This window comes from Rhipicephalus microplus, chromosome 5 (genome assembly GCF_043290135.1).
Source record: "Rhipicephalus microplus isolate Deutch F79 chromosome 5, USDA_Rmic, whole genome shotgun sequence".
Classification (NCBI taxonomy): Eukaryota; Metazoa; Arthropoda; class Arachnida; order Ixodida; family Ixodidae; genus Rhipicephalus; species Rhipicephalus microplus.
Genome location: NC_134704.1, coordinates 51,113,835 through 51,140,848, shown reverse-complemented (window position 1 = coordinate 51,140,848; position 27,014 = coordinate 51,113,835). Strand labels below are relative to the sequence as shown.

The following is a 27,014-nucleotide window of genomic DNA, read 5'->3' as shown; positions in this document are numbered from 1 at the left end:
GACAACGCGGGGACACGTGAGAGCACTACAAGAAAGATAGGGAATTTCATCGACACAATCGAGTAGAATTTCAAAGCGTAAGCACAATGAAAGCAGCAGCAACGGACCATCGAAACGCGATCAGCCTTTACTGTATCCGTATCTAAAAGGGACGCGCGCGGGCGCTTGTAAACTAAAACAAAAAAGTGTGTGTGTGTGTGTGTGTGTGTGTGTGTGTGTGTGTGTGTGTGTGTGTGTGTGTGTGTGTGTGTGTGTGTGTGCGCGAGTGAGTGAGTGAGAGACCCTGTAGGCGAGCAAGACGACAAGTAAATCTGACTATCATATGGAAGCGGTGGTGAGTGAGTAAAAGGAAGAACCACCCTACGCTGTAGCTAAATGCACCCTCTTCAAAGCAGGCGCGCCGAAGCCGCGCTAGCCTTTCCCTGACAAAGGGAAACAGGGCGCAAGACCGGAAAGACCCCGCTCTCTCCCTCTTTCTATGAGTCGCGGGGCGAAGGCGAGGAGCTGTTTGACGCGTGACTCATAGAAAAGAAATAAGGTTTGCGCGAGGCAGGCAGACGCGGTCCCCTCTGGCGGCAGACGGTTGCGGTGAAGGCGATACACCAACAGCTGTCGCACACACTTCGCGCGATCAAAAAAAAAAAAAAAAGAGAACGGAACGTTCTCCTTGCCTCGTACGCGAAGACGGCGACAACGCATCGGCGGTTACGCGGAAACGATTAGGAGATGGCGCTTTGCGTAGGCCCACACACACGGTTCTTGCGTTTTGTGCGCGGCATCGTCGATGCAGCTCCGGGGCGGATGCCGATAAAAAAAAACGATACGCAGCTGCTGCCACTGTCGGGAGCGGCATTTACAATTTGAAATACGTCGACACCGCTGCATAGCGCCCGGAAACACAGCGTATGTACATGCAGATGGACGCGAATATCGAACAGCACGAAGCAACGGTACGAAAGGGAAAGGCAGATGCAGTGGGGGAAATGGGGTGGACGAGCAAAGAAACGCTACGCCTTTACCATTTCACTCCTCAAAGTGACGCATAACCACGTAATCAAGCTGTATCACGTCGTTTTTCAAGAATATACAGTATGTACACAGTCGACAGCTCCGTTAATTTCCGTTTCCTTTCTCGTTTCTTGCTGCGCGTGTCGTCATTTATCGTTGTTTCCGAAGTGCCAGTTCCAGTTGCCCGTATATTTCCGCTTCCTGCCACACACGAACAACGTGACTCGAGCAGTAGTAAAACACGATACGTCAGCACTACGGCACTGGGCATGAGTGGGTGTTTCTATGTAAAGCCCCGCCGCGTTGGTATAGTGGCTAAGGTACTCGGCTGCTGACCCGCAGGTCGCGGGATCAAATCTCGACTGCAACGGCTGCATTTTCGATGAAAGCTAAAATGCTGTAGGCCCGTGTGCTCAGATTTGGGTGCACGTTAAATAACCCGCAGGTGAACGAAATTTCCAGAGCCCTCCACTACGGTGTCTCTCACAATCATATGGCGATTTTGGGACGTTAACACCCCCCCCCCCCCCATATCGTATCATGTTTCTATATAAACACGAGAAAGTGACGTGTACGCTTTTACAAGGCAATGCTTGCGACGTCATCAATGCCAGAATGGTTTCCCCACTCGCAGCTCTTTCGCGTTGCACCTATATAAGTACGCGATTCGCAGTGCCCCACACCAGGGCACACCGAAGCTGTATCTCTGCTCTTGTTTGGCGCATCAATCATAACCAGGAGGGTCACGTGCGGCCGTGCGCAAACGGATTATTCAGCGTATATACTCCGTTTGTTATTTACCACCACTTCGCCTAACGTAGATTCAGGAGCGTTTGCGACGTCAATACTCACCAGTTAACTGTTTACGTTAACGTCCATGACCTTTTCAAAGATGATCGGATTTCCGCTAGTCATCTTCGAGAACAGCACGCGCGAGACGTCAGCGCATGCTTCCCGTAAACTCGACACGAGCGAGTCGAATCGGACGGACTCTGGCGTAGCGGTTGAAAGGCTTCTCTTTCTCGCGTTTCTGGTTGTCGTAAACAGCTCTGACTCGATACGAAACAGGCGCACCACGTTTAACGAACCCATTTCCCTGCGAGTGTGCATACAAGGCGATAGTGTGTAAAAGTGAGACAACCTAACTGTGAACACTACACAGGTCGTTCCCACTGACAAAAAAAAAACATCGTCTAGAGTATAGTTATACGAGACATACTATGTACAGGCAACTGCGCTGTAAATATTTTAACATGAACAACCGCCTTGTCGAACCATCCTACGCCGTGGTCAAATATTCACTCGCTTTCGAATTTCGGGGGCTTTTGTTCTGGCTTGCCCTGTTGTCCCAGATCCCCACACAACGCCCCCCCCCCCCCCCGCTAAAGCAGCAGAGGGCACAACATAAAAATGAAAAAAAAAAGGAAAGGAATGGGGGTCGAATCGTCTTCCGAGTGTGTAAACACGCCGAGCGACACATTGGTCAACGCTTAGAGAAAACAACAAACGCAATTGTCACAAAACGACGCAGAGTGCTTGTGCGTCCGAAAGTCGCGTCGCTTTAATTTCAAATATTGTTATTACTGTCCCTGCCAGCACAAGTACTGTTTTACTGCGTGACACACTGACGGCTTGTGGCCGTCCGCGAAGGCCTTTCGGGAATCCATCCGTCGAATGACAAATGAAAGCCCGAAAGGCACTTCACGGAAGTGAGACATGTCACAGAGTATACTGTCGATGTGTCAAGGCAGTCAAACAATGGTTATGTACGCGTACTGTCGTCATTCCGTTTTTCCTATCTGTACACAGCAGGTTAAAGAACGCCGCGGTGCACACGTCTGACAAATACCGACTCAGGAAAAAAAAACATGCAGCGCATCTGAGAGGCTGTTACACAATATTATCTTGCAAATGCCAGAGGTGGAGATAAGAAAGGCGCCCCTCCCCCCCAAACCAGCATATCACTGGCTCCATTGAAAGAATGCCATAGAACAAACTGAATCGCTATTTCGTAATACCCCACACTATGAGTTCATTAATGATAAGACTCACGAATCGAGGCAGGAAGCGGTAGCGTGCAGCTCCGCCACTACAGGAATACTTCACTGCCCTGCGTTGTTCCGGGACTCGAGACTCGTCGATAGATCCATCAGTCATGTCAATTTTAACCAGCCTCACAACTTCAACAGCGCTAACGAGACCCACGTGTTTTTAGAAACGCGCCGCTTTAAGTTCACCGAGAAAACGAAAGCAACGCAGCGCGATGACGTCAACAAAGCAGCCAGCGGACGTGCACGCAGCCTTCACGTGGATAAGAGTGACAGATAACGCGAAACCATAACGCGAGGAAGAAGGTGACTTCGGTTATCTTCGCACGGCCGATAATATATACTACACCACATTTTTACACTGCAGGTTCGCTGACAGGATTACATATCTTCATTGCCAGTCGCGAAAAGGTGACACTTCGCAGTGTTAATGATCATGTATGGGGTTCAACGCTACAAAGCCACCACACGATTATGAAGCCGGCCGGACGCAGTGGAGGGAGGGCCGCGGACATTTCGACTATCCGGCGTTCTGTTATACGCGGCACTGACATCGCTGCAGTACACGAGAACCTATCGAACCCACGACCTTCGGGCCCACAGCTGGGCACCATAACCACCGCACCAACGAGGCGGACTCCATGCGATCAGTAACATTCACTTTTGAGCCATAAAATAATGAGGTGTTTCCCGGCACGGCGCGAGGGGGAACCCATCAATATTACAGAGTCACATCATCGTTAAATGACGATGATGTGACTCTGGATATTGGATGTGACTCTGTAACGTGACAACCTGGCGACAACAACGAACACGAAGGTGACGCACCGATAGGCTATTACAATTATGTGCCCACTTGCCCAGCCCAACCCCCTCCAAATTCGCGGTGATGCAACGCATACTGCAACCGGTTTCCACGCTCCGTCGTCGAGTCGCGTAAGTGAGGAGATTCACCGCCGTCGCAACCGCAAGGTGAAAAAAATAACACACGCGGGACAACCAACAACCGCCGGATGTCCTTGGCAGTAAAACAATTAGTCAGAAAGACAGAAGAAGGGAAGCCTTTACTGCATGACATCACAACAATGAGCGAGCCCGCGAAGACCAAATCGCTTCCGCCGCTAACAAAGAAGTCGTCGTGGTATAGAGACCGGAAGATTAATACAGTTGTACTGTCATATAGCAGAGGCAAATGGGAAATACCGATTGCGTTTCCAGAAATCCGAAGAAAAACATATACTAAAAACACAGTACAATGGCCGAGTGTCGCAAGTCGTTGAGGGAAAAAAAAAAAACGCGAAATTAACGAAGGAGCTACAGACGCCAGCGACGGACGGGCATCTTTGTAAACCCGAGCTCGAAATTTTTAATAACGCGCCTCCTTACTCACAAGCAGTTTTAGGCAACGTCTACACAAGCTGTCCCCAGAGCGTCAAATAGATAACTCAACAGTGTATAGAGACTAGTCCTTTTTGATGCCCATTTATAGACAACAGCCATCACCGAAGCTGCTAAGTGCAAGGTATACCACAGGTTCATTGGTACACTGGTTTAAGTATATCGTTTTAAAACACGAGCAGCAGTGCGCGAAGAGCAAAGACAAAGAAATCAAGTGGCAACTATTGATTGATATGTGGGGTTTAACGTCCCAAAACCACCATATCATTATGAGAGACGCCGTAGTGGAGGGCTCCGGAAATTTCGACCACCTGGGGTTCTTTGACGCGCACCCATATCTGAGAACACGGGCCTACAAAACTTCCGCCTCCATCGGAAATGCAGCCGCCACAGCCTGGATTAGATCCCGCGACCTGCAGGTCAGCAGCCGAGTACCTTAGCCACTAGACCACCGCGGCGGGGCAATCAAGTGGCAATTAAGGGAGCAGTCGGCGTCCACGTAAGATAAAGTTCAACAACAAATCGTGCTGAACATTGAAAACGAAACAAGACGTTCGTAGACAAAACACAGGCCGGTTACATTGAAGTCCCTTGACAAGTTAAAGTTACAGTGCGCAGCTCTTTGTAACATCATACCATTTCATATCCCAGCAATGCCCTACAGGCTGCTGAAGAAAGAAACACTTACGAGGTTAAATGCGATGTAATAGTGAAACGCTGGCAAGCTTCTTTCCTTTCCTTACTTAACAGCACCATTTTCGTTCGGCTGACGCACAATACTGTCTATACGACAAACTGCCCCACAGACTGTCTAAACAAACCTTTACGACGTTACCAAAGGCAGAGTAATCGTGTTCACACTTAAAAGGGGACAGATTTTTAAGAGGAGACTCGTACTAAACATAACAAGATCTGGAAATAACTCACTGAGCACGACGGCGACGGAGGACGCGGGAAAGGAAACGTTATTGGCGTGTCGCGGGGGCCTCCGGTGGTAAGATCCTCCGTGCCTGGAAGACGACGTCGAAGAAGACGTCGTCGAAGTCAGCGGCGGCCACACGTACTTCACGTCGCAGCACGGCTGAGGGCTCCAGCGGCCCCGCTGGCCGAGGTGACAGGTGCGACGCAGTCGCTCCAGACCGGCCGACGGCGACATCTCCGCGCTCGACACACACTGCCGCACACGCTCGTGCACAATGGACTGGTCGAGGACTCCGGGGCGACGACGTGCCGGCCAACAGACGGGCAAACGCACAGCGGGTGTCGGAAGGGAGAGAGACGGCAGGCGTGGAGGGAGGAAACACGTCCGCTCTGCGGAGTCGACTACGGGGCGCAGGCAGTCGTCGACAAGCAGACTGGGTGACGACTGCTGGCGTGCCGATACGCCGCCGCGTTGAGTGACGGCGCGGCGAAGCGTTTCAACGGCAGATGAGGAGGAGGAGGAGAGATCACAAAGGTGCGGGGGGAAAGGAGGGAATGGGGGAGGCTCTTGTGGTTCGTTGTGGAGTTCCGTTTAGCTGGTTGACTGGCGCGCGCGCGGAGTAGGGGAAGCCCCCAACCAGTCTTTCTTTTACGTACCACAATGCGACGCAACGATCACGCAGACTCAACAGCCATCTATCTGCCCCGCCGGTTACAGCGCGAACTTATATGCATACACAGGCAAAGGCCGCACAGGGTTTTAAGCATGAAGCAACAACGTCGGATGCGCGAGAGGGGACAAATGAAAAAACAGCCCTTACGGAAATGTCACTGCGAGAGCTGCGCGGATGCTGACGCACGCGCCTATACTGGAGTATAACGTACGCCGTACTTCTGCAGCAACTACCGCATGAGGCAACGTATGGCGTTGTTATAAACGCCGCGAATCACTGCCCGTCTTTCTGCATCTCTCTATCTCTGGCTCTCTCTCTCTCAGTGAGGAAACTGTGGCGGCAGTGCGTGCCTCGCACGGAAGACCTAAAGAGAGACACACGTGACCCCCCCCCCCCCCCCGCCGTCATCGCGTCGCGTGCAGAGAATGGAAAGAAATAACGCAAACGGGGAGTTACACGACTGAATTACATCATCACAAAAAAGACGAAAGAAGGTGAAGAAAGAACAGCCTAAGGGAGATGGAGGGCGTGGAAGACAGGTGGCTCTTTACGAGTGCAGAAACAACTGGCGCTGTGAAGAAAAGAAGCACCCTTCCCACTTACGCTGAGAAAGTACTGCGCAGAATAAGGCGACGAGAACTAAATTCCAAAGCGGAGACTAGAAAAACAAGATGATGGAAGAGCGATACAAAAAGAGATGAGTTGCGCCGCACGTCCTTCCTGTCTACCCGTTTAAGAGAACTGGTGAAGCTCTCGTAACAACGCAGAACGCACTACGCGCGATGCCGAATGTAGGAACCTCGCCACGATTGATTCACCGAAATCGTCGTTAACACTTCGGTGTTACGTCAGGGATGGAGAAAGGCGTTAACTCACGTACTGCGTTATCTGCTGCGTGCGGCACGCATACATCAAAACACAGCCACGTTCCCAGGTGAACTTGACAGACGTTTAGCGATAGACCGATTCGGGAAAAGGGAGGTGATGGCTAGATCGCAACCAAAGTGCCATCCCTTCGAGTTGGTGGGCGCATATCATGTCGAATTTTGCGCCACGAAAGACGATCACACGGGAGAAGAGAGGACATGCGCTTGCTATATAAGAGTCCGCCCTGTCTTCTATAACGCTCATGTTATCGTCTCTCTTCGAGCAGAAATCACGATGCTTCGCTGTTGCTTTAGACTTGGAAGCTGCTTTCTCGTCTCTACGGAAGCCAGACTAAGTGGTTAGCGTAACGTGAATGGGTAAGTGCCGGAGAGAAGAGAAACACGCGGAGGGGATACCAAATTACGTATCTAATCCGCAGCAACGAGCGCAGAGAGACACAAGGAAATGAAGAAAGCTAGAAAGCACATCAGTGCGCGCTTCCGCTCTTGAGGAGCACGTTCAAGTGGCGGCAGAGCGAGTGAAGAGGGACTCACGATGAAGGGCACGAGGTCTGGGAAAGGAGGTTGTAGATGAGGGAGAGAGGAACAGCTGCCGCCGCTGCTGAAGAGAGAGTCGTCGCGATAGTCGCTTCCACCAGGCGGCAGCCACTGTAGAAGAACGCGGACCAGGAGGACCACAAGTTCGTTCACACCGAAAAGCATCAGACGAATAAGACGTCGACGGGTTTGCCCCCTCCTCGCCTTTTCGCTGTCGACGTTCCTCACGCTCCCGCTGTGCTTGCAAGCAAGGCTGGAGAAAACTCGCCACGCCCACTTCCGTCGCCACGGCCATGGCAACAGTCGGTGGGTGAGAGAGGGGGCGTTGAATTAATGCAAAGGAAGACAAATGTGTGAAGCTATAAAGCGAGTTGTAGAGAAGAAAACAGGCGCTCGCATTCGTTGCGGGCTTCCAACACCGTGGTTGTGGGTAAGATGCAGGCACGCCGACGACTGAAAACGCTCTTCATTAGGAGTGCGAACATATCCAAATGATGTGTTGGTCCGAGCCAGCTCCCATAAGCACTCCGTTTTAAACATAGCAACTGAAAATGTTAACATATTCCCGATAACAACAGTTTAAAGACGGCTGGGAATCTGGTGGTGGAAGAGTACAGGCGGAAATAACAAAAACAAAATAGCATAAAACCAAAATTCCCTAAACAGGGAAGCACGAAAATTTAGGATGGAAGTTTACTTTTTTTAAAAGAACAATTATTCCATTCAGATAGACAGAGCATACTATGGGCCTAATTAAAATTGAGATTGGTGGCTGCTAAACAAAGAGCACTGTGATGGCACACACAAACACGCCATAGAGTACAAAATTATATTTGAACTGGGGTTCCATTGAAGTTAGATAAGCAAAGAAATTTCAGGTTTAAAGACAATAGGCGCAGGAATGATAATAATAAACGTGATGATAAATTTTATAAATGATCCGTGCCACGAGAACGTGGTCAAAAATGATGACTGATTGTGAGAGGTCTGCACTCGTTACAAGCGTTATAACAGCATACGTTATGATATATCGAGGCTCGTCCCAAGAAAGAATAGGAAGTCAAGAGGAAATAATTAACCAAGATGATAGTCTGCACCGGCAATAGATGACTGAAGTCGTCACTAGCTAATAGAGGCGACGCCAACGATGATCACCAAGAAGGTAATGATGAAAGTTTTAGTTAGTTTATAGCCATTTATGCCTCGAAGCGACTCAGGATGCAAGGCACGTCTTAGCGGAAAGCTACGGTATTTTCTGTCATCCAGTGTACTTTGACACGCCCTTACAACGTACAGTACACGGGCCTGTGGCATTGTGCCCTTCATCGAAATCCGACCGCCGATGTCAGGATCGAACCTGCATCTTTCGGGTCAAAGGCCGAGCATCGTGATAAAAATGGGTAGGAGGAGAGTATACGTTCTGACAATTGAATACCGACGAAACGCACTTAACGTGCAAACCACGACGAGCGGCGCGCTAACGGTGAAAAAGATGGCTCTTGACGGGATCCCCTATACACTGCCGGGGTCACATGGTCAAGGCAGCCATTTTCGAAGTCGCGTTAATTACACCACGCGTTTCTAGGATACGAACCAAAAGCCTTCATTTATCGCTGCATTGATATGTGGGGTTTAACGTCCCAAAACCACTATATGATTATGAGAGACGCCGTAGTGGAGGGCTCCGGAAATTACGACCGCCTGGGGTTCTTTAACGTGCACCCAAATCTGAGCACACGGGCCTACAACATTTCCGCCTCCATCGGAAATGCAGCCGCCGCAGCCGGGATACGAACCCGCGCCCTGCGGGTCAGCAGCCGAGTACCTTAGCCACTAGACCACCGCGGCGGGGCACGCTGCAGAGAAACGGTCCTGGTAAAAAAAACAAAATCGGACATCATGCGAAAGGCAAACACGCGAGTTTGATGACAAGTTCGCCACTACAGAAGTGAAAACGAAAATCAGTTTTCATAACTGAATTTCGCGACATAACACTGGCACCTCAATGTCAAAATGACGTCGTACATTTAATCTTTTTTTTTCTCGTACTAGAGCCCACAACTGCATATGTTAAGTTCCTAGCTCCATTAGTCAACAACTGAAATACTTTTTCGGCCTATTAGCGTTTTTTTTTTTTATTCCATAAAGGTTGTATGAGGAGAGAAAACAAGCGAGGATGGCAGAATATAATTAAATAGATGGATGAATAAACTACTGTAACGAACAAGCCAGCCGCCACGCCGTTTCAAGAGGGATGCTTAAACGTATCATCATCATTAAGGGTAACTTACTGATACGAGAGTAAGCATTTTTTTTTGGGAGGGGGGGGGGGGGGATGGAGGTTACATTTAACCTTCCACGTGTACACAACATCCAGACGCATTCGTACAGATGTTATAGACACATGTGCCTGCTGCGGGGAACAGACTAGCAACAGCACGTGCGACGATTGCCGTATATAGTTTCGAAAGCAGATAGTTACGGACGTGTCACGTACCCTCATCAGCGCGGTTCGTTGGCCGCCTGTATGTATATAGCTGTTCCGTTTCAACTTATAAACGCCGGACGTTCAGAATGAGTGACGACTGACACATATGCGCCGAGGGTGTGAGATGTATACACGTTATACGTACCGTTCTCGATTATTTCGGAAGAGGATAAGTACGCTCCGCTGTATGGCTAAGTCGCATCTGCTAGCCATACAGTGAGTGCTAGTTGTAATAATAATAATAATAATAATAATAATAATAATAATAATAATAATAATAATAATAATAATAATAATAATAATAATAATCTTGCACTGGCAACGTTGGCAACGTTTAGGTTTTCGAATACCAACGGCACTTTGTACCAATTACTTTGTGCAAAATGGAACTAAACGCAGGTAACGATGAAACTGGTATGTGCCGGATGGGTTTCGCACCGGTATCGCAAGAGTGGGCTTTCAATACTTTACTGTATCAACCGTTCAATTGTTGGGCTTTTGCGCAGCAAAACAACGATACGATTACGAGAGACGTCGAATAGTGACATTTGGAACAGCCCCATTTCGATGGAGCCTGTCGCCTCCATCGAAATGAGGTCGCCACAGCCGGTATTCGATCCCGCGACCTATAAGGGTCACCATTCGAGCACCAGAACCACTATAGACCGTCGCGGCACAAGCGTGACCATTACGACTAGGAAACGTAAGCACGCGGTTAGGCACACTAAGCACGATCCCGAAGGAGCACCATGGGTCCCCGAGGTGACGTGGTGAATCCAAGTGTTATGCTCGCGGTACCCCCGAGCGAAAAAAAAAAGGGGGGGGAAGTCATCGGGAGTGACGTGGCAGTCCCTCGTGTGCCCTCGTCTCAACCGGTAACGTGTCACTGTGCAGTCACACGCGCTGGTCCTATTTCGTGAGTCGCCACTTTTATATAAGAGTCCGAGCATGCGCTCTCTCTCTCTCTCTCTCTCTCGCTTCCGGTATACGTCCAGTCAGCACGCGGGTTTTAATGTGGCCGCGGGCGTGAAAACTAAAGCGGGTTAACGAAACAAGCGCGCGCGAAACGGTTTAACACCCTCACCAGCGCGAGACACACGACACACGCACGCAGCTGACGAATGAAGGGAAGTCCGGAATGGATCGAGGGGCCGGTTTTTCGTGAAACACAAGCCACACGGAGACAACGTGCACATAATGAAGTCCAGAAAAGAACAGTTGACGCTAATTTTTTCTAACTTAAACGTATTAATTACGAGATGAAGCGGGAATGAATTAATGTGAGAGAGTGAGTCAGTGAGTGAGTGCGCGTGTTTGGCACGTGTTTGCAGGGTCGAGGTGGCAGCCGCAGAAGATGTCAACAACAACAACAAAAAATAAAAAAGGTCAGACGACGACGTCACAACCGGCGTCTGAAAGAGATACGAGGGGCGGTAGCGATATAGCGAGATTTTATATACACCACGTTACACACGACACACTGTGCGTATATCTCCCGATGACAAGACGTTGCAGCAACGGTTATATACCGCACGAGAGCTAGCCATATCACGTCACGCGATTTAAGGTCGTAGAACACTCCACCGGACGACACGCGAAAACGACCCGAAGGGTCAGCGAAGGGAAGGGCAGCCAACTGGACACGTGGCATCGTCAGCTGTGGTTTTTTATTTACTTTTTTTTTCTGTTGGCTCGTGTCAACGGAATAACATGGTCTCCTATCTTAATTCCGGAAATCGCCAAATACACGCGACCACAGAAACTCGACACGGATACATTAAATCAACACGAATAAAAGTAAAGTAATCTACACAACAGGAGGTCACCAAACGACGCGTTACATAATCAACGGGCAGGGTCAAAGAAAGTTCAAGCGCCCTTGCATGACCGGGAAAAAAAAAAAATAAGAGAAGGAGAGACGGGGGCATGCGAAACTTGACGTGCGCGTGCGTGACGTAAGACTGCGTTCTCCTTCCTTTCCATGGCATTGCGAAATGCTTCCTCCTACTTTTTAGGGAAGAAGCCAATACCCTCGAATCCACGCAGTGCCCGTAAACTGCTCCCAGGCGTCTACAGCAGTAAAGCAGATGTAGCGCAGGTGCACGTGAACAAACCGCAAAACTCGCTCGCAGGATTCCGCGCTGTGTCGCCCGCGATCTCCCACAGCAGGGTAGCGAAGCTGCCCACCAACCGCGATCTCCTCCTTACGCTTTGTAGCTCTCGCCGAGAGGTGCCCCGTCTTCAGATTCCTTCGACCGTGTCCCTCATCTTTCCCACCTCTTCCTCTCTTCTTTCTGTCACTCCTGTGCGGGGAGCGTTCCTTCTTATCTTTCTTTTATTTCCCCGCCACGGTAGTCTAGTGGCTAGGGCCAAACAACGAAACGTTCCTTTCCTCAGTAAGGAAGCCTTCATTTTTGTGAGGCCGCCTTATGTCACTCTGAAAGCTTCCTCACTGAGGAGCCCTCGTTGAAGGCTTCCTTGGCGCTTCCTCAGCTTAAGGTTGCTTTGGGGCTACCTTCGTGCGCTGTTAGGTCCGCTCCTTGCCCTGAACGAGCGCTTCGCCTCACAGCTAGCCCACGTGATGTTTTCTTTTTCGAGGCAACCCTCTCACCCCACCCCTGCGGGGAGACGCGAGCGGCGAGCGTGCGTGCACTGCACCACGGAGGAAGGAAAGGAAACCTGTTTCCTTCCTCCGTGGGGCGTTTCAGTGTTGCTAGAATGCACCAAGTTTTGCGCTCGACTACGGTGGCTTTTCACATTCAGTAATCGTAGTTTGAAGAAAGCGTACACGCGTCTCTATATTAACACTTCAATTTGGAAGTGATGTGGTGACCCAACTTTTTTTACAGAATAAACGCTTGTGAGCAAAGATTATATTCGATAATCTCGAACGCAGGAGCGCGGCAACCATTCCTCCCGCGAGGACGGGTTAAGGGAGTTTTCAGAGTACGCTTGCTTCCTCCGTCGGTACTTGGTTGTAAGGAAGCCTCACGTAAGGAGAGGACGCGGTCAAAGGAAAGGAACGTTTCGTTGTTTGGGCCTAAGTTACTCGGCTGCTGACCCGCAGGTCGCAGGATCAAATCCTGGCTGTGGCGGCTGCAATTCCGATGGAGGCGGAAATGTTGTAGGCCCGTGTAATCAGATTCGGGTGCACCTTAAAGAACCCCAGGGGGGTCAAAATTTCCGGAGCCCTCCACTACGGCGTCTATCATAATCAAATGGTGGTTTGGGGACGTTAAACCCACAAATCAATCAATGATCATTATCTTTCTTTTATTCCTTTTTATACCCCTTCACCCATCTCCTACAAGGCAATGCGTCGTGTCGTTAATGAGGAAGACAAAAATTAGGTTCTTTTTTTAATTTTCTTCAAAAACCACTGCGAATACTAAACTTCTGTGAACAACAAAAAGGTTATCAAAAGGTTGTTAACTAGAACCAACAAAATAAAGGCCACAACGCCGTGAAAAAATAACGACATTTAACCACCTGTCAACCAAAGCATACGACAGAACAAAGGGTTAACACAGTGAAAGGCCGTCAACCAGAACACAACATGATCCGATGCCCACTGCTTCGCCTCATCATCAGCGTTCCTATGCTGGTCTCGCAGCTCGCATTTGACGGGTCAAAGCGTCCGCTATCCAGCCAGTTAACGGTCGAACACTCGTGAACATTTAAACAAAAGTAACTTTAATTAACAGGAATTGGGGTCACATTTCAACAAACATTCACAAGCACTCAGTAAGTCCCCCGTAAAAAAGCGGTGCTGTTGCTCGGGCTGGTAGGGTGAGTCTGCCCGCCGCTTGGCATTTCTTCTTCCGTCGACGACCGGTGTTTTCACTCTCTCCGCGAGCCGACAGAGAAGATGACAAATGACGCTCTGAAGGTCGTTTGCGGCGCCCGTTTAAAGTGGCCATAACAAAGGAAAAATGGGTTTCAAGACGTGGAAGTAGCCCCTATTAAGGGATTAAGCGTCTCCCCCGACTTCCTTTGGCGGCACTTGAAAGGCAAACACGGCTCCTGGCCGCTCTCTTCGAGAGGGGACGGCACAGTTCCCTTTGTGGATTTTTTTCTACCTCCCTATAACGGGATATTGACCTTCATCCTCGTGCTGAGCCGCGCAACGCTCCAGTCGGTCGCTACAGGCAACAAGGGCCCTAAAAGACGTATGCAGGCAACAACGAAAATATGTAGGTAGATACGTGAGGTTTAACGTCCCGAAACCTCCATATGATTATGAGAGACGCCGTAGTGGAGGGCTCCGGAAATTTCGAACACCTGCGGTTCTTTCATGAGCATTCAAATCTGAGCCAACGGGCCTACAGGATTTTCGCCTCCGTCGAAAATGCAGCCGCCGCAGCCGAGATTCGATCCCGCGACCTGCGGGTCAGCAGCCGAGTACCTTAGCCACCAGGACACCGCGGCGGGGCCTCGTCTTTACGTTTACAGTAAAACACGGTCTTCCGTAGAATGGAATTCAGCACTACGCCACACATACTATCTGCGGCAGCACTGCTTTATCACTAGATGCTCCTAATATTAAAGTTCAGATCGCACTGTCCCATTAGCGCATCCGTAACACCGAATATAGTGAAGCTGATCAGTGTTGTTTTCAGGGTCAATGAGGCAGAGGTTCTGTTCAGATCGGTGTCTCTGCATATGCCATTTGTTCGCAGCTGCCCAACGCATTCCCTCGTAAATATGACCGACTGTAAGTATTCGATCGACAAAAGTACTTTCAGCGGACCAGTCGTTGTCGGTAACGCAACAAGAACGGCAGATGTATGTTTATGCTGATAAGAATGCCTTTGCGGCCACCTGCTATGTACGTTCCTTAGCAAAAAAAAAAAACTATCTTTACTAGCGCCTGGAACACACGTGCACTTGTAGATGTAGGCTCCTGATGCAGATACTTTTAATGGAAGGACCAGCTTTACAGGTAGATGCTACGTAGGTGCATGTGCAGATGCAGGCTTCGCCTGACAAATACACTTTTTGCAGCAAAGCCAGCTTTACAAGCAGCTGTTACGTACGTGCATGTGCCGATGCAGGCTTCGCCTGACAAAAACACCTTTCGCAGAAAAGCCAGCTTTACAGGAACATGCTACGTACGTGCATAACTGCCGCGGAGGGGTAACAATGAAAATGCGACAAACGTGAAGTGACGGAAGATCAGATGGCCATATCAGAAGCGGCTGATCGCTCACAAGTCGAATGTCTTATCTGGAGTGCATGGAATGCGGCCCTGGAAGTTACGTCTGCTACACGTGCGTATTCGTATGCACGACAGGGAGAGCACCGTGCTGGGGCACCCGCATGTGGGGGCGTGACGTTTCGCATGTCACATTAATGTTATCAATAAATCCGCTACAGGTTCTTAGACAAATTTCGTTGCGCGTCTACAGCAGCCGCACGGACGCAACCTCCCACTGCAAATCGCTGGCAGGCTGCGTCCGTACGGCTGCTACGGACGCGCAACTGATTCTGTGAAGTCTTCATGCGCGGAGACGTTTATGACAAGTCGCTTTCACAATTATACGCAGCTTGTTTGTCATTGACGTCGCGATGGTATAGTCCAGTTCTTTCCAGAGGCTGCGTCAGTGACGTCATGTGCTAACTTGAAAAAATTTTTCAAGTTAGCACATGCGCTCTTTCCTGTCTCTCTTGTTTTGTTTCTTCAAGTTTGTGCAGCAATTCAAATTTTTTCAAGTATGAACCAACTAGTTTGCAAAAAAGTATTGCGTCATGTGCAAGCCATCTACAGGAGTACGCACTTGACGTCATCACGAAAATCGTTGGCGTCGGGGTCGCCATTTTCGCAGTTCACGCACTCCCCACACGAGCGAGGAACTCGTTGCACGAGCTGTGTCCGACATCCGAACTGCAACTTACATATCTAGTGACCTCTGGAATACCCCCTGCACACCGAAGCACGGGTAGCTGGACGCGCGTACGAGCGGACCTTAAATACGGAGCGGCGATAGTGTCGCCCCCTTGCGGAACAAGGCTCGGTGCATACCCCCTATTGGAAAACGGCAGACACAAATACGCAGGCAGGCAGGGCGGCAACCTCGGGGTCAGCAATCCGGTAGACTCGCCGGCGCCGGGTTTTTCGTGCACGAAGTCTCCACCAAAATATGTAACTCGTAAAGAGCTTCGTTTGAAAAAAAAAAAAAAAGGTCGGTCCAATCGACGAGCGCACGGAGAGGTCCGGAAAGTGGTAGAGGACCAAGAGGGGACGACGAGGGGGCAGGACGTTTTTCCGGAACGGAGAAAGGAATGCCCGGCTTCACGCACCAGCGATCGTCGCGGCCGGCAGCCGTCAACGGGGCAAGGACTAGGGAGCCTACATACGCCGCGCCGCGCCTTCGTCGTTTGGAAGGACTGGGCAGTAGCGCCGCCGCATCGCGCCCGAATAGCGCAAGGCCGCGTCATCCTCACGAGAGTTTTCACTATACTCTCACAAGAGCAAAACGAAGCGCTGTGGTCGTTGGAACACAGTGGGAATCATGGCCAGTACGATGAACTTTTTCCAACGTAGGAAACTGAAGTGGGTTCTCACGTGAAGGATTAGCATAAGAAAAACTAACAACATAAAAACAATACAATGTAAAATAAACGAGAATCAGATTGTCGACCACCTAGAAAACTATATACATCACGAAGCTACGAAAAAAAAAACGCAATAGCAGTTTCTCCCCTACCCCTTTTAAGCTTCATAGTTGCGCCTATCTGCTGCGAGCCTTGAGTGCCTGTCTTAAGGTACCAGGACTTGTCTCTCGCTAATCGACTAAGTTGAGGCGCACGATGTTCAGCAAATTCATGCTCAGCCGTTAATTTGATTACCTTTACCAGTGTTGCACCAGTGTTAGAACGAAGCCTTGGATGCGTTCTAACACGTAGTTACACGACAAGTGCTGCTGTTTCACCACAGACTCCGTTCCGAAAAAAAGCCCGGCTAAGAATGAGGCTAAAAACGGCTGACGTCTATTTTTTTTATTATTGCTTTCACCTAATGCGCGTTTCTTTCGGCGAAAACAGCATGTCCCCACAACACGGGCGGCCTTGGAAGATCTATACAGTCTTTTATCTCGGCGCTGCTGCACGCAACTCGAGCACTGTGCACGAACCACATTAAACAGTTCCGTGCAGCACAGCTAAACCAACAAATCACATAAGCCCCCCTACCCCCCCCCCCCCAAAAAAAAAACAAAAACAAAAAACAGCAGACGTCTACTACGTCCGACACTAATACCCCTATTTAAGAAGCCGAGTTAATGGGGTGCTTTAATGTAGCGGTCAGCGCAGCGCACTATTGGGCCAGTCACTGTACTTGAACTGGTATAGCGCATTACGGGGAAGAAGAAACGGCCCAGCAGACCGACACAAGAGGACAGAGCGCTCTGTCCTCTTGTGTCGGTCTGCTCGGCCGTTTCTTCTTCCCCGTAATGCGCTATACCAGTTCAAGTACGATGAACCAACTCGCCCAATCTTCAACAATCGTGGCCAGTCACTGAACCGTTTGCTGGTATAAGCGACATGGATCGCACTATTGTCAATGACCGCGAACACGGCAGGCCGTTTGCCTTGGCCGCACTGCATGGATGTACGGGGACGGAGGGTAACACAGTCCAAGGCCAGCTTGCTGCAGCGGATGCAGATGGTAGAATAGCGCGGGCGAAGGTTGCACCGTGAGCCTTGCTCTCGTCGAAGTCGCTATAGCAACGCGGAGGGGCAATAATAACTAAAATATACAACCTTGACAGCGATAGTAGCGACGACACCCGTAACTCATATCTGTGCCCCAATTAACCTTCGAAAGAGTCGGCAGAGCTTTCCTTCTATTTGCGGCATCGCAACCTCTACATGCAGCGCGCAGTTCGCGAAGCGACGAGAGATCGCGTGAGCTGACGGACGCCATGATGAATGAGCCCGAGGGGCTGATGGGCGTCAACGCACCTCGGCGACCATGTGTCGTCCCCTGTTGACACGATTTTCCGGTCTATGCGAATAAAAGAACTGAGAACTTCAAAAGCGTACGTGCATTTCAGATATCCGGAGAAGTGAAGCAATGGGCAAGCGTACTTTGCCTACAGCTAATCGCAGGCAGTACAGGTATAGTTGGTTCGATAACAGCCGGAAGCGGTGCGCCGGTTTTATTGTTCTATTCAATGAATTTTTGCCACGACTACACATCCTCCTTATCATATAGAGTACCGTTAGTAACCTATGACTTACCAGCCATCACCAAAACAGACTTTCGGTCGTTGCGACAGAACTTTGCGACCACGGAACTATCTGAGAACCTATGACAAAAAACAGTCGTGACCTAATGGCACCAAAAAATATTCAAATTCTCGAAGATTAAACAAGTTCATTTCACAGTTGCACACAACGTGCGAGGAGGACACGAAGAGCGCAAAAGTATTCAGTATACAACTCAATCCATTATGTCAGATTTGATGAAGACGCGTTGCTGCCACTGGGTGACTGAATAAAGATGCTACACGCGGCCGACATTAGAGAACGTTATACGCCACACTGTAGGCACTAACCGAAGTTTGGCAGCAGTTGGAAACGCCAGCCAACACGATTCGGTGCTAACAAACGATGGTGGCGTGCTAGAAAATACAGCAGTTCACGTTTGGCCAAAGCTGTAAATACTCAGTCGCAAAAATAGGAACGCGTCGTTAATGAAATTTTGGTGAATGGAATAATAGGTCCAAGGAAAACGTCATCTCCGAGATCAACCGAGGATAAAGAAACACCCCAACGCGCTGAAGTTCCAAGCGGGCTTGCTGGTACGGCATACTTGAACAACAATGGCTGCGCAAGGTAACGGGACATGGCGTGTATCCGTGCTCTTCTAGCGCCCGTTCCGTTGCCTTGCGCTACGCAATTGTTGTTCAAGTATGCGATGAACATGGCGAGCTGGTTCAAAAAGACGTTTGTGCTGACGTTTGAAGGAAACCTATATATTTAACGGAACACCACAACCAAAGCTCACTCGCTCGCCGATATTTCTCGAAGAAAAAGGAGGTGTAAACACACAAATAAAGAGAGAGAGAGAGAGAGAGAGAGAGAGATAGATAGATAGATAGAGATAGATAGATAGATAGATAGATAGATAGATAGATAGATAGATAGATAGATAGATAGATAGATAGATAGAGAGAGAGAGAGAGAGAGAGAGAGAGAGAGAGAGAGAGAGAGAGAGAGAGAGAGAGAGTCGGCGTGACTGTTTTCGATGAGCTGTGACTTGCCAGGTATATTACTCCCTTAAAAGAAAAATATTTTTGTTTATTATGTTTTTTGTCTCCTTACGACTTGTATTATGAAGCCCTTCCTGCAATAGTGTCCTTGTCAGAGCAACAGTATTGCTAAATAAATTTAAAATAAAGAAAATTGACTCTCATTGAAGTCGCACGACTCCCCGAAGAGAGTTCACATGTCTGCAAAAAGGAAGTCATACGCACTGCAAGTCAAGATCGCCAAAAAAAAGGAGGGGAGGGGGAAGAGAGGAGGGGTCAGAGGAGTCCTTCGTAAGAATGCAGAAAGAAAGACGAATGAAGCAACATTAAGATCAAGAAAAGAAAAAAAAAGTTCGCGGAGAGAGAGAGAGAGAGAGAGAGAGAGAGAGTAAATGTAGAGTGATGAAAGAGGAAGGTGGAGACAAACTGGGCGGCCGGGGACACGTCGCGGCGAGACAAACAAGGCCGCGCGACGTGTCCGACAGAGCACGGAATGCGGCTCACACTCGAAGGCGTTCCCCGAATTAAGCAAAAAGAAAAAAAACGCACAAGAAAGAGAGAGAACTGCTCGCCTTCTACCCTCCCTTCCACTACTTCTCGCTGCTTTTCTCTCTCTCTCTCTCTGACGACCGACAGGAGGCCTAAGGAAATTCCGGTGCGCTAGCGCAAAGACAAAATTGTTTCACGGAGGGAGCAAAAATAGACAAAGAAAGGGAGGAAAGAAAAGAAAAATAAGAGAGCGAAAGAGCCGACAGCTTCTGGTCAGGAAATAATAAGACAAAGATAACAATCGCTCAACCTGATGTCATACAATAAAGAACCTTCCTAAACGGAGTTGGCCAACGCACTTTTTAATAGCTCGGCAGGCTGTTTCGTGTAACATGAAGCCCACGTAGGCGTGCATCGAGCCGTAATTTGGAAACGACGCAGCCCCGGCTGCGTCTCGGACAAACATGAACCTGAGAAGTCCGAATCGAACCTATCCCTTATCGGTTTCACCCGAACGTAGGTCCACCTCGGTAGTACAACACTTCCGGTGCTTGGCAGCTGACTCAAAGGTTGCGGATTCGGTTCCGGCTGCGGCGGTCGCATGCCGATCGAAGTGGAATGCCAGAGGCCCATGTGTACAGCGCGATCTAAGTGCACGCTAAACACCAGAGGCTCCTAACTTCAGGAGCCTTCCACTACGGCGAGCCTTGCAATCATATCACGGTTTTGGCGCGTAACATGTCATTTATTATTATTATTATTATTATTATTATTATTATTATTATTATTATTATTATTATTATTATTTGACGCATACGTAGGTAGAAATAAGTATTTCAGCCGTACGTTACGTGGTGCACGCCCACGCACACATATACAATCCCTTGAATCCGAGCTGAAGGAATAGAAGGAAGCGCCTAGCAACTTGAGAAAATCGGCGCAGTGCCATCAGCAGCAGCTGATGCAATGACGTCCGTGGAAACGCGTCAGCGAGCACTTTTGCCTCCCTGCCGAGAAGACAAGCAGACAGTGTATGCGTGTGCGTGAACGAAAGAAGTCACAGACCAAGGCACGACATCGCCTCGGCCGCCACCTTCAACAGCGGGAACCCCGAAAAGGCGAAGGAGACTTTTTTTTTTTTTTTTTGAACGGACAGAAGCGAACGCTGGTCAGGGGTGAAGCCAGAAATTTTCGTCAAGGGCGGTTCAACCAGCACAACCGATATACTATTTTACTGAATACCTATGGGCTCCGCCATCTTGGCCTGTTAAGTCGATGGTTTCTTGAATTTGTATATCGCGATGTGATCTAGTGAGCTTATGAAATATTGTAGGCATCAACTCAACCGTTTTCATGACTATGCGTCGACCGAAACACTGTCCGTTTAGTTGTTTGTGATGCAAGACACAAAGGTAAACAGCCCAGCATGGCGACACTGAAATCCCTCCGTAAAACGGTCTATGAAGTCTGATGGGTGCATGCGTGCGTGTTTGTGCGCGTAAAATTTCAAAGAATTCACGGGGTGGGGGGGGGGGAAGGAAGTTGAATCACCCAACCAAGGCGGAGCATTAGCTCCCTCCTCTGTTTGCTCATGGGGGGAGGAGAGGGGTCTTCCGGCTACGCCGGCAAGGCTGAATGAAATTACTCTTCCAGCACCTGATCTTGCCGGATCAAGTGCTGGTACCAAATGGCAAAAGTAGATCAGAACGGAAGAACGGCAATGAATAGGAGCTGCGCTATATTTTGCTCCCCTTATTTTAGCTTCGAACCCCCCTCCCTTAATCTGACCTCAGCACTCACATGTCGGACGAACATAGCTTGAAGAGCAATGATTGCAAATAAATGGGCGCAGGTAGGCTGACAACGAATCATATATGGTGCGGCACTCGTGACACTGCATCGTCGCCTGCATAGGCAAAACGGTCGGGTTGTTTGTTCCAATCTCGCTATTCTCTTCCAGACGAAAGGTTCCAACGTACTCGTCAGTCACTGACTCCGCCGACTGTCAACCCTGTGCGCACTTCGGAGACGTGAAACTTGATTGATTTGCCATAGCATGGGCCGTTAATTGGCATCCGTCACGTACGGCCGCCTGAAATAGCGATCACGCCTGCTTCGCAAAAGAAAGCTGCCTGGATGACGTCATCGCGTGGAGGAAGAAGAGGAAAGTCTTGGGGCAAACGCAGCGGTAAAAGCAAAGAACGAAGGCACGTAGAAATAAGCCGTCATGCGTTATGGACAAGGGAAACACAGCAGCGACGTACCGGGCACGGCGACGCGCGTTTAAACAGCCGTACGTGACCGCGACCGCGTTTTCTTATATATATATATATATATATATATATATATATATATATATATATATATATATATATATATATATATATGTATATATATATATATATATATATATATATATATATATATATATATATCATGCTTTTTTTTTTACTGTATGCATTCCTGAGCAAGGTCCCCCCTCCCTCCTCGGGAATCGGTGAACGGTAAGCTAATTAATGCGCCTCTAATAACTAAACGCATACTACGTTGCATCGGCTATAGCGATGGCTAACGAGAATCTTGACGAAGGAAATACGCCGCACTCTTGTACACTTTATCCACACAGGCATTGTGATAGTGATTACACAGACGACCGGTGGTCAGTTAGAGAGCAACGTAATTGACATTGAGGGATGGGAAACGCAACTGAAGACGGCGGCGAGTGAATTAACAAGTTCTCGCAAGACCGGGTATTAAATTGGAGATCATTGAGGGGCGCCTTCGTGCTGCGTTGAACACAGACTCTTATCGATTGCTAAGATGATTTTCACAGCAAAAACGTTTACGCGATCACATCATGTAATTTCCGATACTTCCTTTTCCTATCCCGTGCGCTGTATATCATACGAGAAATGTCAACCTTATCAGTTTCGTCTATGTCCTCTGTACTTCACGTGTCTTCGCGAATGTCCACGTGATTATGTGATCGATGATGACGACGAGATTTACAGCACATTTCCATTTTTCCGCCTCCCATGTTTCGACGCCGCCGTCGCACGGCCACATTCTGCTTGTTACGAGGCGTTCTTGAGACTTTCACCTGAAACGAGCTTATAGCGATGGCGATGCGGTTTCCGTGACATCAAGGTACTCAAGCTAGCACGCGACCGCGAAGAGGAAGGGTAGATAGGGTACGATGTCACGGGCTTCGATTCACCTGCAGAGCTCTTTCGGGAAGTGGACGGCAGGAAAGGAAGGCGCTTGCGACCGTTTGAGGGGCCGGGGCGCGTCAGCGCTAAATAACGAACGGCAACTACCGCCTCCCCGCGGAGAGGTCTCGTCGCACAAACGTCGACGACGAATGACGTCAGAAGACGTTAAAAGGATTAAGCAACAGAGACGCCCGCCGCGAGCCCGTTTGTAGCCGTAAATATAGCCGCGAGCCTATAGCTATAGGCAAGGGGGAAAAAAGACGAAAACAAACCCGACACGAAAAAGCAACAGTGACATATAGTTGAGGCAGATCAAATAAATTAAAGAGAAAGTGTGTAAAGGCGGGAAACAAGGAAGGATCAGGACACCAAATGAGGTAGGCGCGACTTGAAGGTCCTTTCGTGCGCGTGTGCTCGTGGGTGATGAGGGGAGGCACTGCAGCGCAAGCTGAGGAATCCCGAGAGGCGAAGCGGCGCGACCAACACAATATACTCTTGAATATTCTCAGTGTAATCCGCAAAAGAGGGCAATGCACGTCCCAACGAATTTTTCTGGGCAGCATCATTTGTCATCGTTTGGGTGACTACCCTTTCTCTACATCCCGCGTGCTCTGCGCGGTATGTCCCTTTGGCTTATCACCTAGTCTTGCTCTTCTATCTTTCTTTATTTCTTTCTTGCTTCACCCCCTCAAAAAGTTTTCTTTTTTCAATAAATGCTCCAGCAGCTTTGGCAGCGGAGCGCCATTTCCCATCACCATCGTCCAGAGGACGAGATGCAAATGCTTTGTTTTTGTTAAACCAGTATAAGAATAATAAAGACCATTGAAAAAGAAAAAATGCGAGCGGGTGGAGCGTCTACATAAACGGCCATCCTGCGTATTAATGGCCGGAAGATCGACGCTCTAGGGCCCAACCACGCGCCACCCTTTTACGACCTCTCTCTCCTCCCAGGACCGAGTGCGGATGAGACTCATCCAACCTCTCTCTCTTTCTGTCTGCATTTAACTCAGACTTCCTCCTCTCCTGCGCATGCATTGAATCAAGCCCCGGAGAGTGCGAAATTATAAAGATATATGAGGTATCTAATACCAATATCATTATCACCAGCAGGGAAAGCGGCGCGCCCAGCACGTCTTTATAGCACTATGATCGAGGCTGAGTTACTGTACATAAACCCTTACTGTATACACTAACTATAGGGCTACCACACACAGTAATCGTACGCAGCAAGGAGAATAAATATGCTACAGAACCAAGAAGTATAGCACATGCACCAACTCTACCGCGACTGTTCTTTCGCCTGGATCCGTCCTAATGTGCAATAAACAAAGCCAAAAAAAGACATTCGTTCTTTACGTAGTCACCACCGTTTAGCATACTCGCCATATACCAAGTTCTTTACATTCGGCTGCACTTGGAAACGGTTAAAACCCATTCATTTCATCTTCGCCTCCATTCAGTCGAGCTTCAAAGAACAGCCAGCGCTGACGAGGCACCGTCGTCTCGATGACTTCCGTTAGACGGACGCAGCATCTTTCCACTCTTCCTCATCTTTTTTTTTTTTTTTTGCGACGTACTCGCATGCTCCTCACGCCACAGGGCCACCACGGCAGCGCAGTCAGCTCGTGGCGTTCTGACAGCTTTCCGCAAACGATGCGGCTACGAAGGGCAAGATACAACAAGAACAGTTTCCCGCAGCGGCATGCTGCAGCCAGCCTATAACGTTGCACGGTACAACAAAAGAATGCCGCCATACCCTCAGCTCAGGGAGAACAGTGAGAGCGAGGGTGTTTGCGAGGGAGAAAGAAAATCAAATGAAGTGAAAAATACGCGAAAGGTGTGTTTCCTCCTCATTGTCACGTGTCACAATTTGCGGGGTATACATTATCATAAACACCTAGCGTCGCGTTCACGCTGTAATTTTTTTTTTTTTGAACTCTAGAACTTCGTTGTGCCTGCAACGACTCACTCACATCCAAGCGACACAATCTTCGTTTGCATGCGGTGCTCTATGTTGCTCGGTCTTTTAAAACGTCGGTGAGGTAATCACCCATTCCAATCACCCATAAGCGAGTTTTTCGCTCAAATTCACGCACGAAAGTCAACATGAGGCTAAGGCAGTTTTATCTCTAACATAAGCACAGCCTATAGCCTCCGCGGTGTTCAATGTAATCTAATATACACTGCATGGCTAATCATTCTGTTTTACCATAGAGAACACTACAGTATACCACTCACTCACCCGTTTTTATATCCTACCCTTACCCTCCCCCCAATCTTATACCCTACCCTACCAACCTACTACCCTACCCTACATATTTTAACAGGTCCCGCTTAAAGTACCCGATATAAACAGGATATATCGATCGTTCTATCTATCTATCTATCTATCTATCTATCTATCTATCTATCTATCTATCTATCCATCTATCTATCTATCTCACGCACGCACGCATAATGCCGACTGCGTTTTCGAGAAATTACTACTGCTCCAAGTGAGACAGAGACACTGAAAAAAACAAAAAACATTAGCATTGATTAAACTTGCAAAGCATATACCTGCCCACCTGCTCTCATGCAGATGGAAAAGCCCAAACACATTTTATTCAGAGAGTTGATTCGGCAAAGAGCAAGGTCACTTACATCGAAATTCCGCAACCGGTTCGCGGTGGACGTGCAGCTGCCTTCGAGGAGTACCGAGCGGGCCTTCGAGGCGACCACCAGAACGAACATTGAGCTGTGAGCGCGACTAAACTGCATCGCCGGCCGAAGGAATCGATATGCGGACCACGCCGCTCCTCGCGGGATGCTTATCCTACGAAAACTCATTTCGCTGAATCGCAATGCCATTCAAAACAGCGCGTGGCATGATGGGAGCGGACACAGCACAACAGCGGTAGCGAGCGGTTTATACCGCGGATCAGTGTTCTTGAAAGAAGGACAGAAAGAAGGAAAGAAAGAAAGAAAGAAAGAAGGAAAGAAAGAAATAAAGAAAGAAAGAAAGAAAGAAAGAAAGAAAGAAAGAAAGAAAGAAAGAAAGAAAGAAAGAAAGAAAGAAAGAAAGAAAGAAAGAAAGAAAGAAAGAAAGAAAGAAAGGAGATAGGAGGTTGTGAGGTAGATATCCTCGCAACGTGCGACTTCATCAACGAACCTCTGCGACGGTCGGCGCCATTAATTAACATAGTGGAAGCACGAGGACAGGTCTCAAACAAGACTTGACGCACGGGCGCACACGAAAATAACAGCACACACGAGAGAGCGAGGGAGGGAGCAAGAAAGCGACGAAGAAAAATACGCATGACAGCGGTGTAAGAGCCCGCGGTCGCTGCGCTGGCGCCGCAATACGTATGACGAGCACGTCGATGATTTTACGCCGGCATGCAGCGCTAACCTGGAAAGAAGGGACGGACCGAGGTCGCGTCAGCGATCTCAAGTGCGCACGTGTACACACACACACACACACACACACGCACACACGCACACACACAGAGAGAGAGAGAGAGAAATACAGCGGAAATGAATATTGTAGCAATATATCGCTATAATACAGTATATATAATACACTGTGACATCCGATATCACGTATATCTATAGATGTATGTCTGTCTGCCTCCTCGTCAACCGGCAACTCGTTCTTGTATACACAGACGAGGCACTCACTTTACACCGAAGAAGAGAACAGGCCCATGCACCAACGCGTCCTCCACGCAAACGTATACACTTGGAAGAACGCACATCTGCGCAGATTGTACTATAATGCGCGGTTTCGCAGAAGGGGCCCGTTTTCGTCGATTGCCAGAGACACGGTGGCACTTTTCGACATCACGCTTCGAATCTAGATTTTGATGCGCGATACTGACGCCCACTCAGAGGCGAGCGTGTACGGACCCGGAGGAGGACAGGAAGGCATACAGATATCCGCGACTAGATATAGATATCCACGAGCGCGTGACACGCTGAAGGGCAAGGGAACAAACCATTTTTTTTTCTTCACAAGTGTCCTTTCTCGCTTTATTTCTATGTACATTTCCCAGAACAACAGCAACGACAACAACAACAATTGTTATGTTGTACGCGGAAAGTGTATTGGTAGGCCGA

At 48.9% G+C, this 27,014-nt stretch overlaps 1 protein-coding gene across 5 annotated transcripts in view; it reads right to left on the bottom strand.

Annotated features, from left to right (window-relative positions):
- The window catches only part of LOC119174571 (cyclin-dependent kinase 16), a 175,943-nt gene that overhangs the window by 51,357 nt on the left and 97,572 nt on the right, over positions 1 to 27,014 (bottom strand). Inside the window, exon 1 of one of the 5 annotated variants that reach the window (XM_037425546.2) lies at positions 5,382 to 5,935. The exons of 3 other annotated variants lie outside the window; for them this stretch is intronic. In XM_037425546.2, coding sequence (XP_037281443.2) covers positions 5,382 to 5,610 — 229 coding nt within the window. In that variant the 5' untranslated portion in view covers positions 5,611 to 5,935. Of the gene's footprint in view, positions 1 to 5,381; positions 5,936 to 27,014 lie in introns of those variants that run through there. One more of the 5 variants, XM_075895416.1, reaches the window with a different exon arrangement.